The sequence below is a fragment of the Canis aureus genome, chromosome 1 (assembly GCF_053574225.1).
Source record: "Canis aureus isolate CA01 chromosome 1, VMU_Caureus_v.1.0, whole genome shotgun sequence".
Classification (NCBI taxonomy): domain Eukaryota; kingdom Metazoa; phylum Chordata; class Mammalia; order Carnivora; family Canidae; genus Canis; species Canis aureus.
Window position 1 is genome coordinate 115,883,721 of NC_135611.1, and position 20,225 is coordinate 115,903,945.

Below are 20,225 nucleotides of genomic sequence, written 5' to 3' on the forward strand. Positions count from 1 at the left end.
AGCACACATCTGGGATTTGCATCTCAGATTGTAATAATCAGAAGCATACAATCTTTATAACCAGCCATTTTGTTTCAGATTTTACTCTCTTCCTCATACTTCTTTTCTACTTTCATCTCTGTAATAGCTGCATCCATATTCTTCTTTCTTTTTTTAAAGAAGATTTTATTTATTTATTCATGAAAGACAGAGAGAGAGAGAGAGAGAGAGAGAGAGAGGCAGAGACACAGGCAGAGGAAGAATCAGGCTCCATGCAGGGAGCCCAACATGGGACTCAATCCTGAGTCTCCAGGATCACGCCCTGGGCTGAAGGCAGCGCTAAACTGCTGAGCCACTGGGGCTGCCCCATATTCTTCTTTCTTGTCTGAAAGAATTCTCATGCAAACTCTCTTCCATCAAGTCCTACTTATTCTACTCTATTTCCTCCATTCTCTTCCACTCATACCATGCTCAGCCAACACTTTAGTGTCTTTGGAGTTAGTTTGTTTTTAGCTATTTTCACATTTTAATAGCTATCCTCTGGGTTTTTCTATGAGTAAAAACCCTTTATATTATTACCTTCATATTTCCTTTCGAGTCAAGTCAAGTTAGTTCACTTATTTTAGGATGACTCTAAATCATACCTATACTTAAACTGCAGCTTAACTCTAGATGAAAATCTTTGGCTTTCACTCCTTTAATTATTCTTTTAGTTTTATTCCACTGTTTTGTGGTGCTAAATATTGAGTATAAGCTTGACACTAGGTGATGTTTCTCTCCTTTAAGCAACTTGAGATTTTCTCTGGACACTCAAGTTTTATTTTATCTTACAGGCATATTATAGTTTTCTAAATCAATTTTCCCTTAAACATGATTGTCTTGATCTTGGCACATGCATTGCACCTGATATCATTCTGCTTGACCTCTACTCTCTTCACAGCATTTCCCTTTCCAAAGTGAATCCCTTCAAAGTAAACTCCTAGTCTTATTGAAGTGATTCCACTCTGCCTCCTGCTCCTGCTATTTCTGGAGTCTTTTCTAATAGGTTTTTACCAGCCTCTAAGCACTACTTCTCACCTCTGCTTACCAGCTCTCATTCTCTGACATTTTTCTACCTAATGTCAACTGTATTGAGAAGTACTCACATGTATTTTGGAGTTCATGGGCTTTTCTTTGTTTTTTGTTTTTGTTTTGGGTTTTGGGTTTTTGTGACACACACACAGAGAGTGAGTTTGGGGAGGTAGGCAGGGACAGAGAAAGAGTGAGAGAAAGAATCCCAAGCTGAGGGGGCTGAGCGTGGGGCCCAGCCTCAGGACCTAGGCAGAAATCAAGAGGTGGACACACGCAACTGACTTAGCCAACCAGGTGCCCTCATTGGCTTTTCTTTGAACCTCACTGAAACTGGATTTTTCTGTTTTGGTACCCTTTTGTAACTTTTGTTTCTAAGGGGTTAAAGGGGTAGGATTCATATCTAAGCTGTTGTATTGATCATACTAACAAATCCTTTTCTGCCCCTAATTAGGGGTGTCAGGGATCAAACCATCGAAGACAAATGCTGTAGGAGACTGAATTTCTACACATGAAAACAAGATCCCTAAAATCATGGGAGGGTGTGGGATCCACAGCCATATGCAAGGAACAAAGATATGATTTTATGTATATATATATATATATATAATATTTGAAATTATATGTCAGACCAATTGGTTTATTTTTTGATTCTCCAAAAGTCAAGTAAAATTGATGGCACCAGAACATGCACTCCAGCTATCATTAGTTTCCGGATGAAGAAAATGAGGTAACTCCTCCAATTTCACATATTGCCTTACACATTGGGGCAATCCTCAGAGTCACCACTATCATCTTCAACACACATAGCCTGACACTCCAGACAACCTGCCATCAGCCCCTTTCCAGGCTTTTGGGTTACTCGTCTTCGGTTTCTCTTGTGGGATTTGGGTCTGAGACTCCCAGGTCTCTATTCCCTGAGCAGCATCCAGATCCTGCTCCACACTCATCCATTGAGGAAGGCAAAAATGGCAATTTAGTCAGTCCCGGGTAGTCTCAGTGGGTTATGTAAAAATTAATAAGGGGAAATGTCACTAAAGTAGAGTTGGGAGGCTAGAAGAGGGACTGTCAGTTACAGGAAGAGTAGTCAATTAAGGACTCTCAATAGGAAAGAATGTAAATTACCGGCCCCAAAGGTAAAGGATGTACAGAGCATCACCTACAATCAATTGACTACCCCTGCAGTTCAGCCAATGATAAACCAACATCACCCTAGGTTTCTCCAATGGATTTTCCTTCAAAAGAACTTCCCAACTCCCACCTTCTTTTCCATGAAAGAGCTCTTCTTTGTTTGCTGTTACTTGTATTCTGGCAGAGCTTTTTCCTCCTAAATTGCAATTCTGTTATTCCCAACAAACTCATTTTGGTGGTAAAATAACTGACAGTTTTATTTCTTTTTTAAGATTTTTATGTATTCAGTCATGAGAGACAGAGAGAGAGAGGCAGAGACACAGGCAGAGGGAGAAGCAGGTTCCATGCAGGGAGCCCCATGCGGGACTCGATTCCAGAACTCCAGGATCATACCCTAAGCGGAAGGCAGACGGACTCAACCGCTGAGCCACCCAGGCGTCCCTGAAAGTTTTATTTTTAAGGTTAACAGATACAAGTCCTAAAAGAGTCTTGGGTGAAGCTCCACTCTTCACTGTGGGCAAGCTCAGTGCATTGCTCTGAAACAATCCACACAGGAGGTAGCCTTACCCTTTCCACCTCTAGACTACATTTCCCAGAAGTTCTTGCGGCTTCAATCAACTTCCGTGGGAACTCAGCAACATTTTTCTATTTCTTAGGAAACATGAGGCTCCCGGGGACTGGCAGGGCCCATGGAGGAAGCTTATCTCCAGGGAGTGTGGGATGTCTCCTGTGGGAACCTGACTCGGAGACTGCTCTTGGATCTAGAAGACCCTCTGCAGCGATCTGGAGAAGGGAGCAGGGATATCGGCTGGCTCAGCTTAGGTTTATACGCCAGCAGGAAATCTAAGCGCCAGGCGCCATCTTGTCTGGGCCGACCTGCTTCCTGACTACATTTCCCAGAGGCCCCCGGGGGAGCAGGGCCGTTCCTTCACTCGCCTGCTTGAGTCTCGGCCTCCCGGCAAGGGGAATTGCAAGGTGAGAGGCCTAAATCTTGGGGGCTCGACCAGGCTGCTCAGGTGCGTCTCTGGGTTGGGGAGGAGCAGCCTAAAGGGGCCTTCTGGGCGAATCTGGAGTCTCCGGCGCTTTTGAGTTGGTCGGATTGGGGGAACGGACCAGAGGAACAGGATTCCATGTGTGCGACTGTGACCTTAGGTGACTCTGCGGCGCTCCGTGTGGGGGTGTGATTGTCGGCCCCTGTGGTGGGTGTGTCATTGCGACTGACCATGCGCGGACCTCTGTTTGCAGGTGTAGCTGGGTATCCCTGTTGTAGGTTTGTGGTTCTGACTGTGCAGCTCAATGGGTGTAGGTGTGACTGTCCCCATCGTGGGTCTGTTCGTATGTGCGTTCCTTTTGTGTGACATTTTGTGTAGGATGTGGGAGTGTACAGAATCCCTGATTGTGCGGCCATGAGTTATCTGAGGAGTGTGTGTGTTTGGGGTTGAATGAATGTTAGCAACACTGAGCCTCCTGGATGTCTGTGACTTTGTGAGGACGTGGGAGTGTGATCCCGTAACTTTTTGTGGCACCGTGTGTGCAGTTGGAGGGTGTCTGTAACTGTTGCCAGGGTGGCAGTACGTGTTGTCCCACTAGTTGTGTGAGGTCAGGACAAGATTTTGGTCTTGAATAGCAGAGACCTCTCCCCTTCTGACATGCTCAGACAGAAATGCTCCATACAGCCTAGACTCCGACCTCTCTCTGTGGATGGTAGGTGTGAGTCCAGAGCTGCCACTTCCCTGGTCAGTCTTCGCCGCAAGAAGGGTCTGGCATCTATCTCATGATTCCTTTCTCCTTCTTCAGCTCTGCTTTTCTCAGATAGGTCCCCAAAGGAAGGAGGAGGAATGGCTGTTTAAGAAGCCAAATAGAAGGGGTTTCCTTTTTAAGCTTTTCTTCTTCTGGATGGCCTTGTTTGACTCAGAATCATCTATGTGAGCTGGAAAAATCTCCATTGAAGGAAAGAATGGGGGCAGCCTGGGTGGCTCAGCGGTTTAGCACCTGCCTTTGGCCCAGGGTGTGATCCAGGAATCCCGGGATTGAGTCCCACATCGGGCTTCCTGCCTGGAGCCTGCTTCTCCTTCTGCCTGTGTCTCTGTCTCTCAAGAATAAATAAATAAAATCTTTAAAAAAAAAAAAGGAAAGAATGGGAAGCCCTAGGGGTAGGCCCACAGATCCCAGCATTTCCCATCATTTCCTTCTACATAGTGTTCACATATTGAGAAAACATCTCAATTTCTCCAATGTATTAAGCTTTTGCTTTTTTAAACACACACACACACACACACACACACACGATTATTTTAAAGAATTTGGAAAATAGGAAGTCAGAACAAAAGTAAACTCCTACCACCTAGATATAACCATCGTCAATATTTTTTTTTTTTTACTTTTTTTTTTAATTTTTATTTATTTATGATAGTCACACACACAGAGAGAGAGAGAGAGAGAGAGAGAGAGGCGGAGACATAGGCAGAGGGAGAGGCAGGCTCCATGCACCAGGAGCCCGATATGGGATTCGATCCCGGGTCTCCAGGATCGCGCCCTGGGCCACCCAGGGATCCCCCCATCGTCAATATTTTAATTGATTTCCTTCCAACACATTTCCTGTGTACATACAAGATACATTATGTTCAAGATCAAAATCTCGTAGCATTTATCATTTCACATTTTTTTTTGTTTTCACTAAAATTTATAGCTATTATTAATTAATTTTCCTTGGTTAGAAATTACTGAATATTGCATGCATCCACAAAAGTGCTTAAGATATAGACATACAATTTAAGAATTATATAGCGGAACTTCTATATAACAAAAACTTGTGTCACCCTCCAAAAGCCTCTCTTCTTCCTGCCCCCAGAATAAACTTATTCTCTTCACCTCTTTAGGTAATCCTTATTCTGACTTTGGTGATAATGTATTTTCTCGATGTTAAAAAAAAACAACAACCCATTTATCATATATGTACACATTCCTGAGTAATATAGTTAGGTTTTGTCTTTTTATCTTTATAGAAATGAAATTGTGCTGGGTAATGTTGTTTTGAGTCTTTTTTAAACAATATTTTATTTCTTAGGCTTATCCTTTTGGTCATAAACTAAGGCTATATATTTGAACATTGGTTGTTTTCTGTTTTTGACTTATTTGAAAGGGCTGCTGTAAAGATGTTTTTATAAGTACTCTGCTACACATAGGTATGCTTTCCTAGGGTATAAACATGCAAATGGAATCGCCAGGCCGTAGGATTTATATGTATCTTCAAATTTCCTAGATAATGCTGAACTGGTTTTCAATATGGTTGACCAGTTAGATTTTTTTAAAGATTTTATTTATTCATTCATGAGAGGCAGAGACATAGGCAGAAGGAGAAGCACGCTTCCAGAGGGGAGACGGATGTGGGACTTGATCCCAGGACCCTGGGATCATGCCCTGAGCCAAAGACAGATGCTCAATCACTGAGCCACCCAGGTGTCCCTGTATCAGTTAAATTCTTACCAGCAGTTTATCAGCATAGTCATCTGTATTCTCTCTAATACTTGGTCACTTGGTATTTTAATTTTTTTATTTGCTAATACAAAGATACATTTTTTATGAAGTATGACATACATTCCGAAAATACAGAAATCAAAGCATATGACTTGATGAATTTTTTAAAGTAAGCATATTCATTTAACCAGATCTCAAATCAGATTAGGAAATAGAACATTACCAGCATTTTAGAAGCCCAGTTCTTGATCCATCCATTACACTACTCACCTCTCCCAAAGATAACCATCACTCTGTCTTCTATAGCCATAGAGTAATTTTATCTGTTCTGGAATTTTATGTAAATAGTATCACACAATTTGTGCTTGGCTCTTTTTGTTTAACATTATACTTCACAGGTAATATGAACGAATGTAATATGTAATAATATTATGTAGCATGAATATACAGGATTCATCCATGTTCCATGTTGTTGTGGATCATTCATTATTATTGCTGTTTAAAATGCCATTGCATGAATATAACACAATTTATTTATCAATTCCATAATTGATTGGCATTTGAATTTTCAAGATTTTAAATTGGGGCCATTATGAAAAAAGCTACCCTGAATATTCTTCATGTCTTTTGGTGCACATATGAATGCATTCTGTTGGGTATATCCCTAGGAATAAAATATTTGTGTTGTGGGTTATGCATATATTCAGCTTTAATATACAATCATGGTTTTCCTAAATGATTTTATCAACTTAAGATCCTATTTCATTGTGTCAGAAAAGACATTAGAAGCATTGCCAGAAAGAACAATAGTTTATAATAAAAAGGTTAGTCTACCAATAAATATTATAGTCCTAAATGGTTACCTTTGTAAAATGTTTCAAATATATTTGACAGAAATAAAAGATGGAGTGGACAAATCATAATCAAAGTAGGGGATTTTAGCATTTTTCTCACTTTTCACTGTTAGAACAAACGGTATATACCCAGTAAAGCTGTATAATACCAAAACAGTATAATTGACAAACTTAACCTAATTGACATATGTGGAACAGTGTGCTTTCCAACTACAATGTATATTCTCTTCAGATGCACATATCAAAATGTGTGGTGTTGCTAAAGTTGAACCTGAGGGAAATAATATAGCTATAAATGCATAAACTAGTAAAGAAGAATGTTGAAAAATTAATCACCTCTGTATTCATCTCAGAATTTTTTTTTAAGGTTTATTTACTTATTCACGAGAGACAGAGACAGAGAGAGAGAGAGGCAGAGACACAGGCAGAGGGAGAAGCAGGCTCTTCGCACAAGCCTGATGCGGGACTCGATCCCGGATCCCGGGATCACAACCCAAATCAGAGGCAACCGCCCAACTGCTGAGCCGCCCGGGCATCCCCATCTCAAGATTTTTTAAGACCCTTTTTTATTTATTTAAGAGAGCTAAGATAGGAGTAGCAGCAGAGGGAGAGGGACTGAGCATGGAGCCTGAGGCGAGACTCAATCCCACGACTCTGAGACCATGACCTGAGCTAAAACCAAGAGTCGGATGTTTACTGACTGAGCCACCCACACACCCATCTCAGGATGTTAAGACAAAGTATACTAAGGGGTATCTGGATGACTCAGTGGTTGAGCATCTGCCTTTGGCTTAGGTGGTGATTCCAGGGTCCTGGGATTGAGTCCCACATGGTGCTCCCCAGAGGGAGCCTACTTCTCCCTCTGCCTGTGTCTCTCATGAATAAGTAAAATCCTAAAAAAAAAAAAAAAAAAAAAAAAGAACCTGAGCCTTGTGATCATTATGCTGAGTCCCTTTTTATATGTCATCAGACATGTAAATTTCTGGGTTTTAATATAGATTTTTATTTTTGTAACTCAGTTTTCTTTATTGGATGTGGTATGTGCATAAAGCTTTGCATGGTCTGCAATGTCATCACAACTCATCATCCTGTCATACTGAGCTAGGCTAGGCAGTTTTTAAGAAACGTAAATTTTCTTACTATCGCTATTTAATTATTAAGGGTTTAATTTTGTCAAGAAAATGTTAATTTCCTAGATGATAATGGATTGAGTATGCAGTGAGCTCTCATTTGGAACATTCAGCTTGCTTATTATTTTATTGTACCCTATTTCTACTTGGATTTGTGTGTGCTCACTTGTGCCAACTAACTGTGGAATACCCTTTCTATCTAGGGTTATTTGTGAGGCCACATGTATGATGAGTCCTACCTGGTTTTGGTACAGTTTTTTCCTTCCTTCCTTCCTTGCTTCCTTCCTTCCTCTCTTTCTTTTTAAAGATTTTTTTTTTTAATTCATTTGACACAGAGAGAGCGAGCGAGCATAAGTCAGGGGCGGCACAGGGAGAGGGAGAAGTAGACTTGCTGCTGAGCAGAGAGCCCCATGTGGAGCTGGATCCCAGGACCCTGGGATCATGACCTTAGCCAAAGGCAGACACTTAACTGATTGAGCCACTCAGGCACCCCTATTTCTGACGCTAATTAGCTTTTTCAAAGTTCCTTGAGTTTATACTTTCCAGATTATACAAGTAGAAACAAACACTTATACCAGAAATATAACTAGTAAGACAAGAAAAAAAACCACACATATAATCACTCACTAATTATAGCCAGTAAAAAAAAGGTATTTTTATTCACCTTTTTTTGTGCACTTTATATTTTTTTCTCACATGGTATTATGGACTTAAAGCATTTTTCAATATTTTAATTAACTGATGGTGGTTATGGACTCCATCATAGTACAAGGAGGAGTGGCAGGGGAAATATTCATAGTATATTGCTGAATAATGTTTCACTATACTGCTAGTGAGGGCCCCTACTAGGAGACTTTTTAAAAAAAACATTAAGTAATCCCTATACCCAATGTGGGGCTCATATTCCTCATCCTGAGGTCAAGAGTCAAGTGCTCTATGACTGAGCCAGCCAGGCAACCCTTAGGAGATTCTTACAAGGAATCCTTTCAGCACAGCTTCTGATACTTTTGAGAGTATCATCTTTTGGCAACAGCAGCAAAATGTTGCAAATTATTTTTTGTTCTAAGGTGTGGAGTTAGCTATTATTTAGGAACTCTCTTTTCTTTTATCTGTTCCTCGCTTCTCTTCTTTCCTTCTTGGAATTGAATAAAAGACCAAATACAGATGACTATGTTATACCTGAGAGTTTCTGTTGAACAAATGTGCTGCTATTGTCGGACTATTTTAAGTGGTACCACAGCTCAAAAGTTTTCTTTTTAAGATTTAGTGTTCATATCTTCTTGTCTTCTTTCTTTTTTGGTTTTCTTATAAGTCATTTTTTCAACCTTCAAAATTTCTCATACTTGGATAGATTATTGAGGGGAGGAGTTAGCAATTAATTGAGGGAGTAATTAAATCTGAGATGTTTCTGCAATAGACATCTATTATGGAACAATGAGCAAAATTTGCTTTTTTTAATGATCAAACAAGACTTAAATTATATATGCAGGTGGGCATCTTCTTCCTCAGGAAAGTGGTTGTGAGCAATGACAGGTACATGCAGCTGTTAAATATTAGCTTCATTATGCAGTGATTGAACACTCCCATGGTGACTCTGACTTCATAAGGCTATTTGCTTATGACTCTATTTATCTAAAAACTAGCAAGCACAAGAGTAGGAGAGTTAGAATACATATAGTATTTTATCAGATTAGCACTCAGTGTTTTGAGCAGGTTTACTCTAGATTAAAGTAGTTTTTTAAGAAAGAGTTTATTTATTTGAGAGAGAAAAAGCATGAGCAGTGGGGTGGGGAAGGGCAGAGGGAGAGTGAGAAGCAGGCTCTCTGCTGAGCAGGGACCCCCACATTACTTGATGCCTGGACTCCAGGATCATAACCTCAACCAAAGGCAGATGCTTAACCGACTGAGCCACCAAAGCACCCCAGATTAAAGTAATTGGGGTGGTGTGGATGAAAAAGTAAACAAATCTTGGAGTTTCCTCAAGAGAGTCAAGATGAGCATTAGTCTCCCCACTTTCATTGGGCCTAAACTCTTTCTGTCTTAATTACCTCCACCATCCTTTCTTCTGGCCAAAACCATGCAAAGATGTACTGGTTTCCCTCTCCCATTAGCCATTCAGAACGTTCACCCCACTCTCAATTTCCTTGTCCTTAATAGGAAGTAAGAGTTATTGCCTCTTCCTATAGGAATGGGAATGTTTTCAGAAAAGTAATGGACTGTAGTAGAAATTACATTAGGAGAGAATTCTAAAGGAGCTCATGGGTGGCTCAGTTGGTTAAGGGTCTGCCTTGGCCTCAGGTCATGATCCCAGAGACCCAGGAGTCCCAGGATCCAGCTCCCCACTCAGTGGGGAGTCTGCATCTCCCTCTGCCCCTCTGCTTGCTCATGCATGTCTGTGTGTGTGTGTGTGTGTGCACGCTCACTTTCAAATAAAATCTTTTTTAAAGCAATTTTTTTTGGGGGGATTTTATTTATCCATTCATGATAGAGAGAGGCAGAGACACAGGCAGAGGGAGAAGAGGGCTCCATGCAGGAAGCCCGATGTGGGACTTGATCCCAGAACTCCGGGATCTCACCCTGAGCTGAAGGCAAGCACCCAACCACTGAGCCTCTCAGGCATCCCTCAAATAAATAAAATCTTTAAAAGAATTCTAAAGACTTGGGTTCTTTTTTTTTTTTTTTAAGATTTTATTTATTTATTTATTCATGAGAGGCAGAGAGAGAGAGAGAGGCAGAGACATAGGCAGAGGGAGAACCAGGCTTCATGCAGGGAGTCCCATGCAGGACTCGATCCCTGGACCCTGGGATCTCGACCTGAGCCAAAGGCAGATGCTCAACCACTGAGCCACCCAGGCATCCCAAGAATTGGGTTCTTAAAAGTTAATTTCAGCATCATTAGTCTTAAGGAAAATGTAAGTTAAACCATAAAACCATAATGAGATACCACTTCCTATCTTGTAGGATGCTTGTGATAAAAAAAGATAGTAGGGATCCCTGGGTGGCCCAGCGGTTTGGCGCCTGCCTTTGGCCCAGGGCGCGATCCTGGAGACCCGGGATTGAGTCCCACGTCGGGCTCCCGATGCGTGGAGCCTGCTTCTCCCTCTGCCTGTGTCTCTGCCTCTTTCTCTGTGTGTGTGACTATCATAAATAAATTAAAATTTTTTTAAATTTTAAAAAATAAAAATAAAAAAGTTAGTAACAAGATAAATATTTTGATAAATTACTGGTGAGATGCAGCATGGTTCAACTCTTTAGAAAACGGTTTGGCAGTTCTTCAAAATGTTGCCATTTGACTTAGGAGTCCCATTTCTAGGTATGTATTCAAGAGAACTAAAAACAAAACAAGAACAAACCAAACAAACAAAAAAAAAAAACAAAAAAAGAGAGAGAGAGAGAGAGAACTGAAAACAAATATTCACACAAAAACTTGTCCATGAATGTTCATAGCAGCATTATTCACAGTAGCCAAAAGTAGAAATAATCTAGATGTCTACCAACTGATGAAGAGATAAACAAAAATTGATCCATTCCAATGGAATATTATTCAGCAATAAAAGGGAATGAAGTTCTGATAACATGCCACAATATGGATATACCTTGAAAACATGATAAATGAAAAACACCTAGTCACGAAAGGCCACATACCATATGATTCCATTTATATGCATTGATATGCAATGTTAGACAAGTCCGTAGAGGCAGCAAGTAGATTTGTGTCTGCTTAGGGCTGAAGCTAAGGGAGGTGGGAAGAAAGGAGATTGCTTGTTAATGGGCTTTTGGGGAAATGAAAATGTTCTAAAATTAGATCATGGTGATATACTAAAAATGTAGAATTTATATATTTTAAAAGACTGGTTTATATAATATATTAAGTATATCTCAATAAAGCTATTTAAACAAAAATCAAAGCCACCTAAAAATAGTGGTGAAGAGTCTAGATAAAACCATATTGGCCATGACCTGATAATTATTGAAGCTAGTAGTTAATGGTACATGGAGGATTTTCATACTATTTAAACTCTACTTTTGTGTGTGTCTGGGGATTTCAGTATTAAAACGTTAAAAAAAAAAAAAAAGAAAACTAACCTAATGCCTAATTGAGAAATACCAGAAGTATTCATAGTAAAATTAGGGAGAAGGCACCATCAGCAGTATTATTGAACCTTTTTTGTTTTTTTTCCCCCTAAGTCCATTATAAAACCATCACTCCATAGGAAACAACTAGAAAACAACTGCTTTATTTTTTCCCTGGTAACTTCTGTCAAGCTTCTCTGGGCCAGTTGATTTCCTGCCTGTGAATAAATGTTTCAGTCACAGAAAATAATCCTCTAGTTTCTTTTAGTCACAAAACCAGACTCATTTCAGTAATTAGAATGTCTTTCACTTTACTAATTGATGCCATAAACTTTCTTTTTAAAAGTTTAACCTCCAGGATGCCTGGGTGGCTCAGTGGTTGGGTGCCTGCCTTTGGCTCAGGGTGTGATCCCAGAATTCCGGGATCAGTCCCACATCAGGCCCCTTGCAAGGAGCCTGCTTCTCCCTCTGCCTGTGTCTCTGTCTCTTTCTGTGTCTTTCATGAATAAATAAAATCTTAAAAAAAAAAAAAAATTTAACCTCCTGGTTCCTTGAGCTAGATGCTTCCAGTGAGAAAGCTTGATGATTGCTTCTCTTTTTCCTTATCCTTTCTTTTTTTTTTTTTTTTTTTTTAAGATTTTATTTATTTATTCATGAGAGATACAGAGAGAGAGGGAGAGACATAGGCAGCTGGAGAAGTAGGCTCCCTCCCTGCTGGGAGGATTTTATCCCCAGATCCGGGATCACAACCTGAGCCTAAGGCAGACCTGAGCCTAAGGCGGATGCTCAACCACTGAGCCACCCAGGCATCCCTCTTTTTCCTTCTCCTAAACTTCTCTGTTCCACTAGACAATTCCTTGAAGTGGGGAGCAGTGAAAAGAGAGGGAAAGAAAAATCTTAATTGTAGGGACCCTAGTTCTCTATAGCCTTGGGGCATGTTTGCAACTCTTTCTCAGGAGAGTGCAGTGGCTCTAGTCTATGGCTGCTTACAGTTCCTACATTCATTCAGGCTTTGGGCATCTGTCCTCCATGGAGCTCATCTGTAGAGCTGGAAATCCTTTTGGTAGGCCTAGAATAAACCCAGACCCAGGCCGGGTCCTCCTGTGGGGCCCATATCTAGTTCCAAGAGGAAATGAGGTCCCAGACTTTTGTGCCCTCTAAACTCGAACACAAGGAAAAGTTTCCCAAGAACTCCTGTCACATTCCACTTGAAAGTCTTGCGGCACTGAGGTCCCTCTTTTCTGTCCCTGTGAGGTAGGAGGAATACAGAGCACACCGGTGCTTTCCAAAAACAGATTTTTATCTCAAGGACAGCCTCCTCCTATGCACTCTCCAATCTCTGAAACACCTTTAGATGTCGAATTGAACTGAGGGCACAAAATCAATTTGCAGCCAGTTTCTTTTGCACGATTCAGAAGATGGCCAGGGTTCTTGGGGCACCAGGGTGGCTCATTTGGTTAAGCATCTGCCAAATCATCTGTCATGATTCCAGAGTCCTGGGATGAGCCCCACATCAGGCTTCCTGCTCAGCGGGGAGTCTGCTTCTCTCTCTCCATCTGCCCCTCCTCTCCACTTGTACTCTCTTTCTCAAATAAATCTTAAAAAAAAAAAAAAAAAAAAAAAAATGGCCAGGGTTCTCACTGTGGAATGCAGAGTTTTGTGGCTCCTATTGACTTGCTCTTCTTCAGAACTTCTAAATCAAGAATGGGAAAGGCAAAGTTTAACATCCTGTTATAGACTGAAAACTATTACAAATAAAGTAGAATTCAAAAAGGTACACAGCCAATATCCAGAATTTTGTATATTTAAAACAAAATAGAAGATACACTGGGAAAAGTATAATAAGATTTATAAGTAAATAATATATAATACATTTACATATAATAAGTATATACTTATAATTATGTTTATTAATTTTTATAATTATATAATTACATATTATTTATAAATATAATTAATAATAGGCACAAAACTATTATAAGATACATAGGAATAATATGAAAAAGAAATGAGCATGTTACACTTGAGGAAAACTTTTCAGTATGCTGAAGGACACAAACATTGACTTGAATAAATAGAAAGATATATGTTCCAGGAGAGCATCTCAACATCATAAAGGTGTCAGAACTCCTTAAGTTAACATATTCATTTTATGCAGCCTCAAGAAAAATACTAATATATTTTTTAAACAATTTATGCTCATATGGGAAATCACAGTATCAGGAAACTTGAAAAAAATGAGTAGTGTGGGGTTATTATTATTTTTAAGCTAGACAGTCTGGCTTCAGAGCCAGAACTTTTTTTTAAGACTTTGTTTTATAGCAAAATCAAGGGGAAGGTACAGAGATTTCCCACATACACCCATAGCCTCTTCATTCATTATCAATATCCCCCACCAGGTACATTTGGTACACTTTCTTTATAAAAGGTTTTTAATTTTTTCTCTATTTTTTATTTTATTTTTTAAAATATTTTATTTATTTATTCATGAGAGACACAAAGAGAGAGGGGCAGAGACATAGGCAGAGGGAGAAGCAGGCTCCTTGCGGGGAGCTCAATATGGGAACCTGATCCCGGAAGTCCAGGATCACGCCCTGAGCCAAGGCAGACACTCAATTGCTGAGCCACCCAGGTATCCCTTTTTTCTATTTTTAAAAAAGATCTGATTTATTTGAGAGAGAAGGAGCATGAGTGGTGGGGGGAAGGGCAGAAAGATGGGGGAAGCAGACTCCCCACTGAGTAGGGAGGACCCCAGGATCATGACCTAACCTGAAGGCAGACACTTAACCAACTGAGCCACCCAGGTGCCCCCATTTGGTACACCAATGAACCTATATTGACACTTCATGATCATCCAAAGTTCATAGTTTAGATTGTAGTTCATTCTTGTTCATTCTGTAGGTTAAGACAAGTGTATAATGACATGTATCCATCATTATAGTATATCATACAGAGTAGTTTTAGTGCCTCCAAAATCCTCTGTGTTCTACTTATTCATCTCCCCCCTTTCCCAAGCCCCTGGTAGCCACTGATCTTATTACTGTCTTCAGAGTTTTACTTTTCCAGAGTATTATATAGTTTGAGCCATATAGTATATATTGGCTTTTTTTTTACAGTAATATGTATCTAAGCTTCTTTTATATCTTTTTATGGCTCCATAGCTCACTTCTTTTTTTTTTTTTTTTTTTTTTAAAGATTTTATTTATTTATTCATGATAGTCACACAGAGAGAGAGAGAGAGAGGCAGAGACACAGGCAGAGAGAGAAGCAGGCTCCATGCACCGGGAGCCTGACATGGGACTCGATCCCGGGTCTCCAGGATCACACCCTGGGCCAAAGGCAGGCGCCAAACCGCTGCACCACCCAGGGATCCCCATAGCTCACTTCTTTTTATCCTGAATGACATTCTGTTTTCTGGATGTACCCCAGTTTATTTAACCACAAACCTACTAAAGGTTCCAAGTCTGGGAATTAGGAATAAAGCTGTTGTGCAAGTCTTGGTGTGGACATAATTTTTCAGCTCCTTTGGGTAAGTGCTAAGAAGTGTGATTCCTGGATCATATAAGAGTATATTTATTTTATTATTTTTTTAAGATTTTATTTATTTATTCGTGAGAGAGAGAGAGGCAGAGACACAGGCAGAGGGAGAAGCAGGCTCCCTGAGGGGAGCCCCATGTGGGACTCGATCCCAGGACCCCGAGATCACAAACTGAGTCAAAGACAGATGCTCAACCACTGAGCCACCCAGGTGCCCCAAGATTATGTTTAGTTTTTTTTTTTTTTAAGATTTTATTTATTTATTCATGAGAGAGAGAGAGAGGCAGAAACACAGGCAGAGGGAGAAAGCAGGCTCCATGCAGGGAGCCCGATGTGGGACTCTATTCCAGGACTCCAGGATCATGCCCTGAGCCGAAGGCAGATGCTCAATGGCTGAGCCATCCAAGCATCCCAAGAGTATGTTTTATTTTGTTAGAAACTGTCAAACTGTCTTCCAAAGTGGCTGTATCATTTTGCATTTCCACCAGCAATGAATGAGAGTCCTGTTGCTCTTTGCCAGCCTTTGGTGTTGTCAGTGTTCTGAATTTGGACATTCTAATTGGTATGTAATGGAAGCAGTGAGTGTGATGCTGGCCAGAGAATAAAGATGAAACACTGAACCAAAATAGAACCACAGTAAATCCAAACATGTACCATCTGTGATAATGGTATAGCATTTAAATCAATGCTGTAGTCCTCTACTGTAAGACTCACTGCCCCCCTCATTTCAATGTATCTGAAGTCAGGTAATATCTAATACACTTTTTATCTTTCTTAGTGGTGTATAAAATAATAGTGCATTTTAAGTAAGATATATTATTCACATGTGACCTTGGTACACTTGGGTAGTCGGCCTCCTGTGAGAGAAATTAAGTAGAATTCCTAAGTCATAAATTATACTGAAATAAAGTTATAATTTATAATCTTATACTGTCATCTTTATTAAATAATATTATACCAAAATAAAATAATAATTGATTGAAGTCTTAAGTATGACAAAGCATTAAACAGAGAAATTTATATAAATATACATAAGAAAAATCTTCTTACCCAAAAGCTATAAAAGTTGACACTTTGTTTTGCATGGCAAAAACCTATAAGCAAAATTAATTTTGTTTTAAAACAGACCTATAGCATAAGAATGAGGAGTGCCTCTGTGTATGCCGCAGTGGGGGTTCTGGGGGGATGGGAGTTGACCGACTGGCTTGGGCTTGGGAAGTGAGAAGACTTCATTAGGAAAGTCTTAGTCCTGATCAGAGCATACTCCGTTCCTGGCCAAAGAGTACCATTTGGGTGAATTTGCGTGAGGACTTGAGTGAGGGCTGCAGAGGAGGGATCTGCTCAGGTAGGTCATAGCAACTCTGCCTTGGGTTCAGAACGACATCACTGAAGTGAGACAAGGTCTGGCCTGAATTCTTTGGCTGAGGCAAGAACCTGGGTTAATCCGAAAAAGGAGAGGGAATCTGAGTCTATTCCTTTGAATCCGCTAGCCAGAATCCGTTTTACTACAGCTAGCCTGGGGCTTTTGGGGTTGAAGAGGTAGGATTTATCCCATACTCCCACTGACCACAGTTACATCATAAGACCCAGAATGGTCAAATGAATACTGTAAAGCCAGTGTGGTTTCTAGAGCATTTCTTGCTTACCCAGTCCTGCTTTCTCAAAATACTCTCCTTTCTCAGGAAAACAGCCCCAAGGAGGACTGATCATTTCCTGCAATACTGAAAGCCATGGCCCAGGTGAGTTGATGCTTTTTCTTACTGTTAGGTTTTTTAGTAACTAAATGGAAATGAGACTGCCAAGGCAAACGAAGGTCCAAGAACAGATTTTATTGCAGGCACCCTCGAGCGAGGTTCCATGACTCACGGAGGGGAAAGAGAGTGAGTCGGGGAAGTCGCGCCAAGACAAGGTGGTAGGGGGTTTACATAACGTCGTAAGGCAGAACGGTTTCCTATTGGTTGGCTCATATGCGAAGGAAGGATTGCAATCCAATCAGTCAGAGTGACCCTCACTATGCAAAGGAAGGATTGCAATTCGACCAGTCAAAGGTGACTTCCTCCTCTGGGGTTTGAAGGGCATTGGGTTCGGTTGGGGAAGTCCAAAGGAGAGGTGTAAGGGTCTGCGTCAAGCTGTCAGCAGGTCATTGGTCCATTGGCGTCCCAAGTGGAGGTGGTGACAGGAACCTCAGCCATTTTGGGGTATCCGCCATCTTGAGGAGTTTCCCTTCCCGCCTGGCCCCAACACTTACCTTCCTGATAGTTTCAGATTTTAAAAAGAATTATTTTTTTTAAAATTCTCATACAAGTATTTGTTTTCCTACTCCTGACATTTCTGCCTTTCAGGTTTCCCCTTCAGAATCCTAGGTTTCCTTTTCCCCTCAGTCTAATCAGATAATCTTTTAAATAATAATCAATTTGTAGGGATCCCTGGGTGGCGCAGCGGTTTGGCGCCTGCCTTTGGCCCAGGGCGCGATCCTGGAGACCCGGGATCGAATCCCACATCGGGCTCCCGGTGCATGGAGCCTGCTTCTCCCTCTGCCTGTGTCTCTGCCTCTCTCTCTCTCTCTCTCTCTGTGTGTGTGTGACTATCATAAATAAATAAAAATTTAAAAAAAATTAAAAAAAATAATCAATTTGTAAATACAAATTGGTATTTACCAGTGAGATAGGATAGGAAGTGATGGTGGTAGCTCCAAATGTTAAACTGTTGCAAGATCTCCCAGTTTATGCAGCTTGGAAGATTGTGGGGTTGGTAGCTGATCCTGATATATCTCTGTGACTATTACGGCATGCAAGGAGCCAAGTTCAATTTGAAGTTGGACAGGAAGTGTGGGTCATGAGGAACTTCTATATGAATCGCCAGTTTTCTTTATCTCAGAAATAAAAATACTCCCTAAAGGGAGATACCTGCATCTTTTTTAGCTGATTCCAATAGAGTATATCCATATTTTAATTAATATTCCTATATTGCTATTTCTTGATTAATTAAATTTTTAGACATTTTGCAGGGTTTTTTTTTTTACAAGGTATGTGTAGATTTACATGTGCCATATCACACTCTGTTTCCTTTTCCCACAACAGTTATATCACAATTTTGTTTAAATCAATGCTATACATATAATTAGAGCCTTACAGATATTCCATTCTCTACCAACAACCTTTGAAAAACTTGATAATAATAAATTTCAGACATTGGAAATTTAGAGGAGTTACGAAATACTGTATACTCACCATTCAGCTTCAACTCCAAGTCAGTTTTGTTTCATTTGTACTGATACCTTGCACACTACCGTACCCTCTATTCTACACACAGGATTATTTTGAAACAAATACAAATTGGTATGTATTTCTGAAAGATAAGGATTCTTTGTGAAAACAACCATTATGCCATTATTGCATCTAGAAAAGTTAGAAATAATTTGTTAGTATCATCAATATCCAGCAAGTGTTCAAATTTTCATAATTGTTGAATTTTTTAATCACTTATTTGGGTTAGAATCCAAATAAGGACTGTGCACTGCAGTTGATTGATGTCTTTTGAGTCTTACTTTGTAGGTACCCCTTCTGTTTTCAAAAAGGAATGGCTCATTTGTCCACTATTTGAATTTTGCTGATTACATCTCTATGGCATCGTTTAAGTGTTTCCTGAAAATTAGTAGTTAAATCTAGATGATTGATCAGATTCAGTTGGGATTTTTTTTTTTTTTTGTCATGAATATGTTATAGATGGTGATATGTGATTCCATCAGGAGGCTCATTATATCGGTTCTCTTTCTTTTTGTAATGTTATATACTATTGATGATTACTGTCTAAGTTAGAGGTTGCAGAATGATATTTTAATTCTTTCATTCTTCATAGATTAGGTGAAATACTCTTTATAAAGCAAACTTCTCATCAACTGCTTGGTTACTCTGAAGGATAGTCTGTCTAGGAAAGAATATTTGAACAATGATTTTGGTTTCTTAGATTCCTAAAAAGGTGGCCAGTAGTTTTTTATTCACTATTATGAGTTCATGATGTAAACATTTTTTTATGTATCAGTACATTATACTTGATCCTCAAATGATACCATTTTTGGCCATTGAGAGACTCCTCAAGTTGGTGTCTAAGTCTTTGTAACATGATTCTAATAATTTTTGGTAGCTCACACTTTTTTTTAAATTGCTTTCTGATATAAGAGAATATTCAGATTCATCCTGTGCATTTCTGACTCAATCCTGAAGTCATCTTTTATTTGAATATGATGCTTAAGGACTACAATCTCAATACTAGAAGTGCTTATTCCTACTAGATTAATTATTATTTGTAGGCCTTTTCAAATAGAGTCAGGAACTTGTTTGTTTTTAATATAAAATAAACTGATTAACCCCCCTTTTTTAGTTAACATACAATGTTATGTTTGTTTCAGGTGTACAATATAATGATTCAACATTTCCATATATTAGTGCTCATCAAAATAAGTGTACTCCTAATCCCCTTCATTTATTTCACCTATCCTGCTGCCCACCTCTACTCTGGTAACCATTTGCTTTTTCTCTATAGTTAAGAGTTGTTGTTTTTTCCCTTTGGTGGTTTGTTTTATTTCTTAAATTTGACGTATGAGTGAAATTATATGGCATTTTTCTTTCTCTGACTGGCTTTTTTACTTAGCATTATATTCTCTAGATCCATCCATGTTATTGCAATGGCAAGATTTCATTCTTTTTATGGCTAAATAATATTCCATTGTGTATTAGTGTCACATCTTTATCCATTCATTTATCAGTGAACACTTAGGTTGCTTCCATAATTTGGCTATTATAAATAATGCTGTTATAAACATAGGGGTGCATGTCTCCCTTTGAATTAGTGTGTTTTTTTTTAATATTTTATTTATTTATTCATGAGAGACACACACAGAGAGGCAGAGACACAGGCAGAGGGAGAAGCAGGCTCCACAGGGAGCCTGACACAGGACTCGATCCTGGGTCTCCAG

At 39.7% G+C, this 20,225-nt stretch overlaps 1 protein-coding gene across 6 annotated transcripts in view; it reads left to right on the forward strand.

Moving 5' to 3' along the window:
- ZNF383 (zinc finger protein 383) overlaps positions 1 to 20,225 on the forward strand; it is an 83,060-nt gene that overhangs the window by 54,249 nt on the left and 8,586 nt on the right. For 4 of the 6 annotated variants that reach the window (XM_077908460.1, XM_077908478.1, XM_077908535.1 and 1 more), the window contains 2 exons: positions 2,835 to 3,153; positions 16,933 to 16,989. In XM_077908460.1, the coding sequence (XP_077764586.1) occupies positions 16,981 to 16,989 (9 nt within the window). In that variant the 5' untranslated portion in view covers positions 2,835 to 3,153; positions 16,933 to 16,980. Of the gene's footprint in view, positions 1 to 2,834; positions 3,195 to 15,092; positions 15,243 to 16,932; positions 16,990 to 20,225 lie in introns of all 6 variants that reach the window. The other 2 variants (XM_077908684.1, XM_077908595.1) reach the window with 2 other exon arrangements.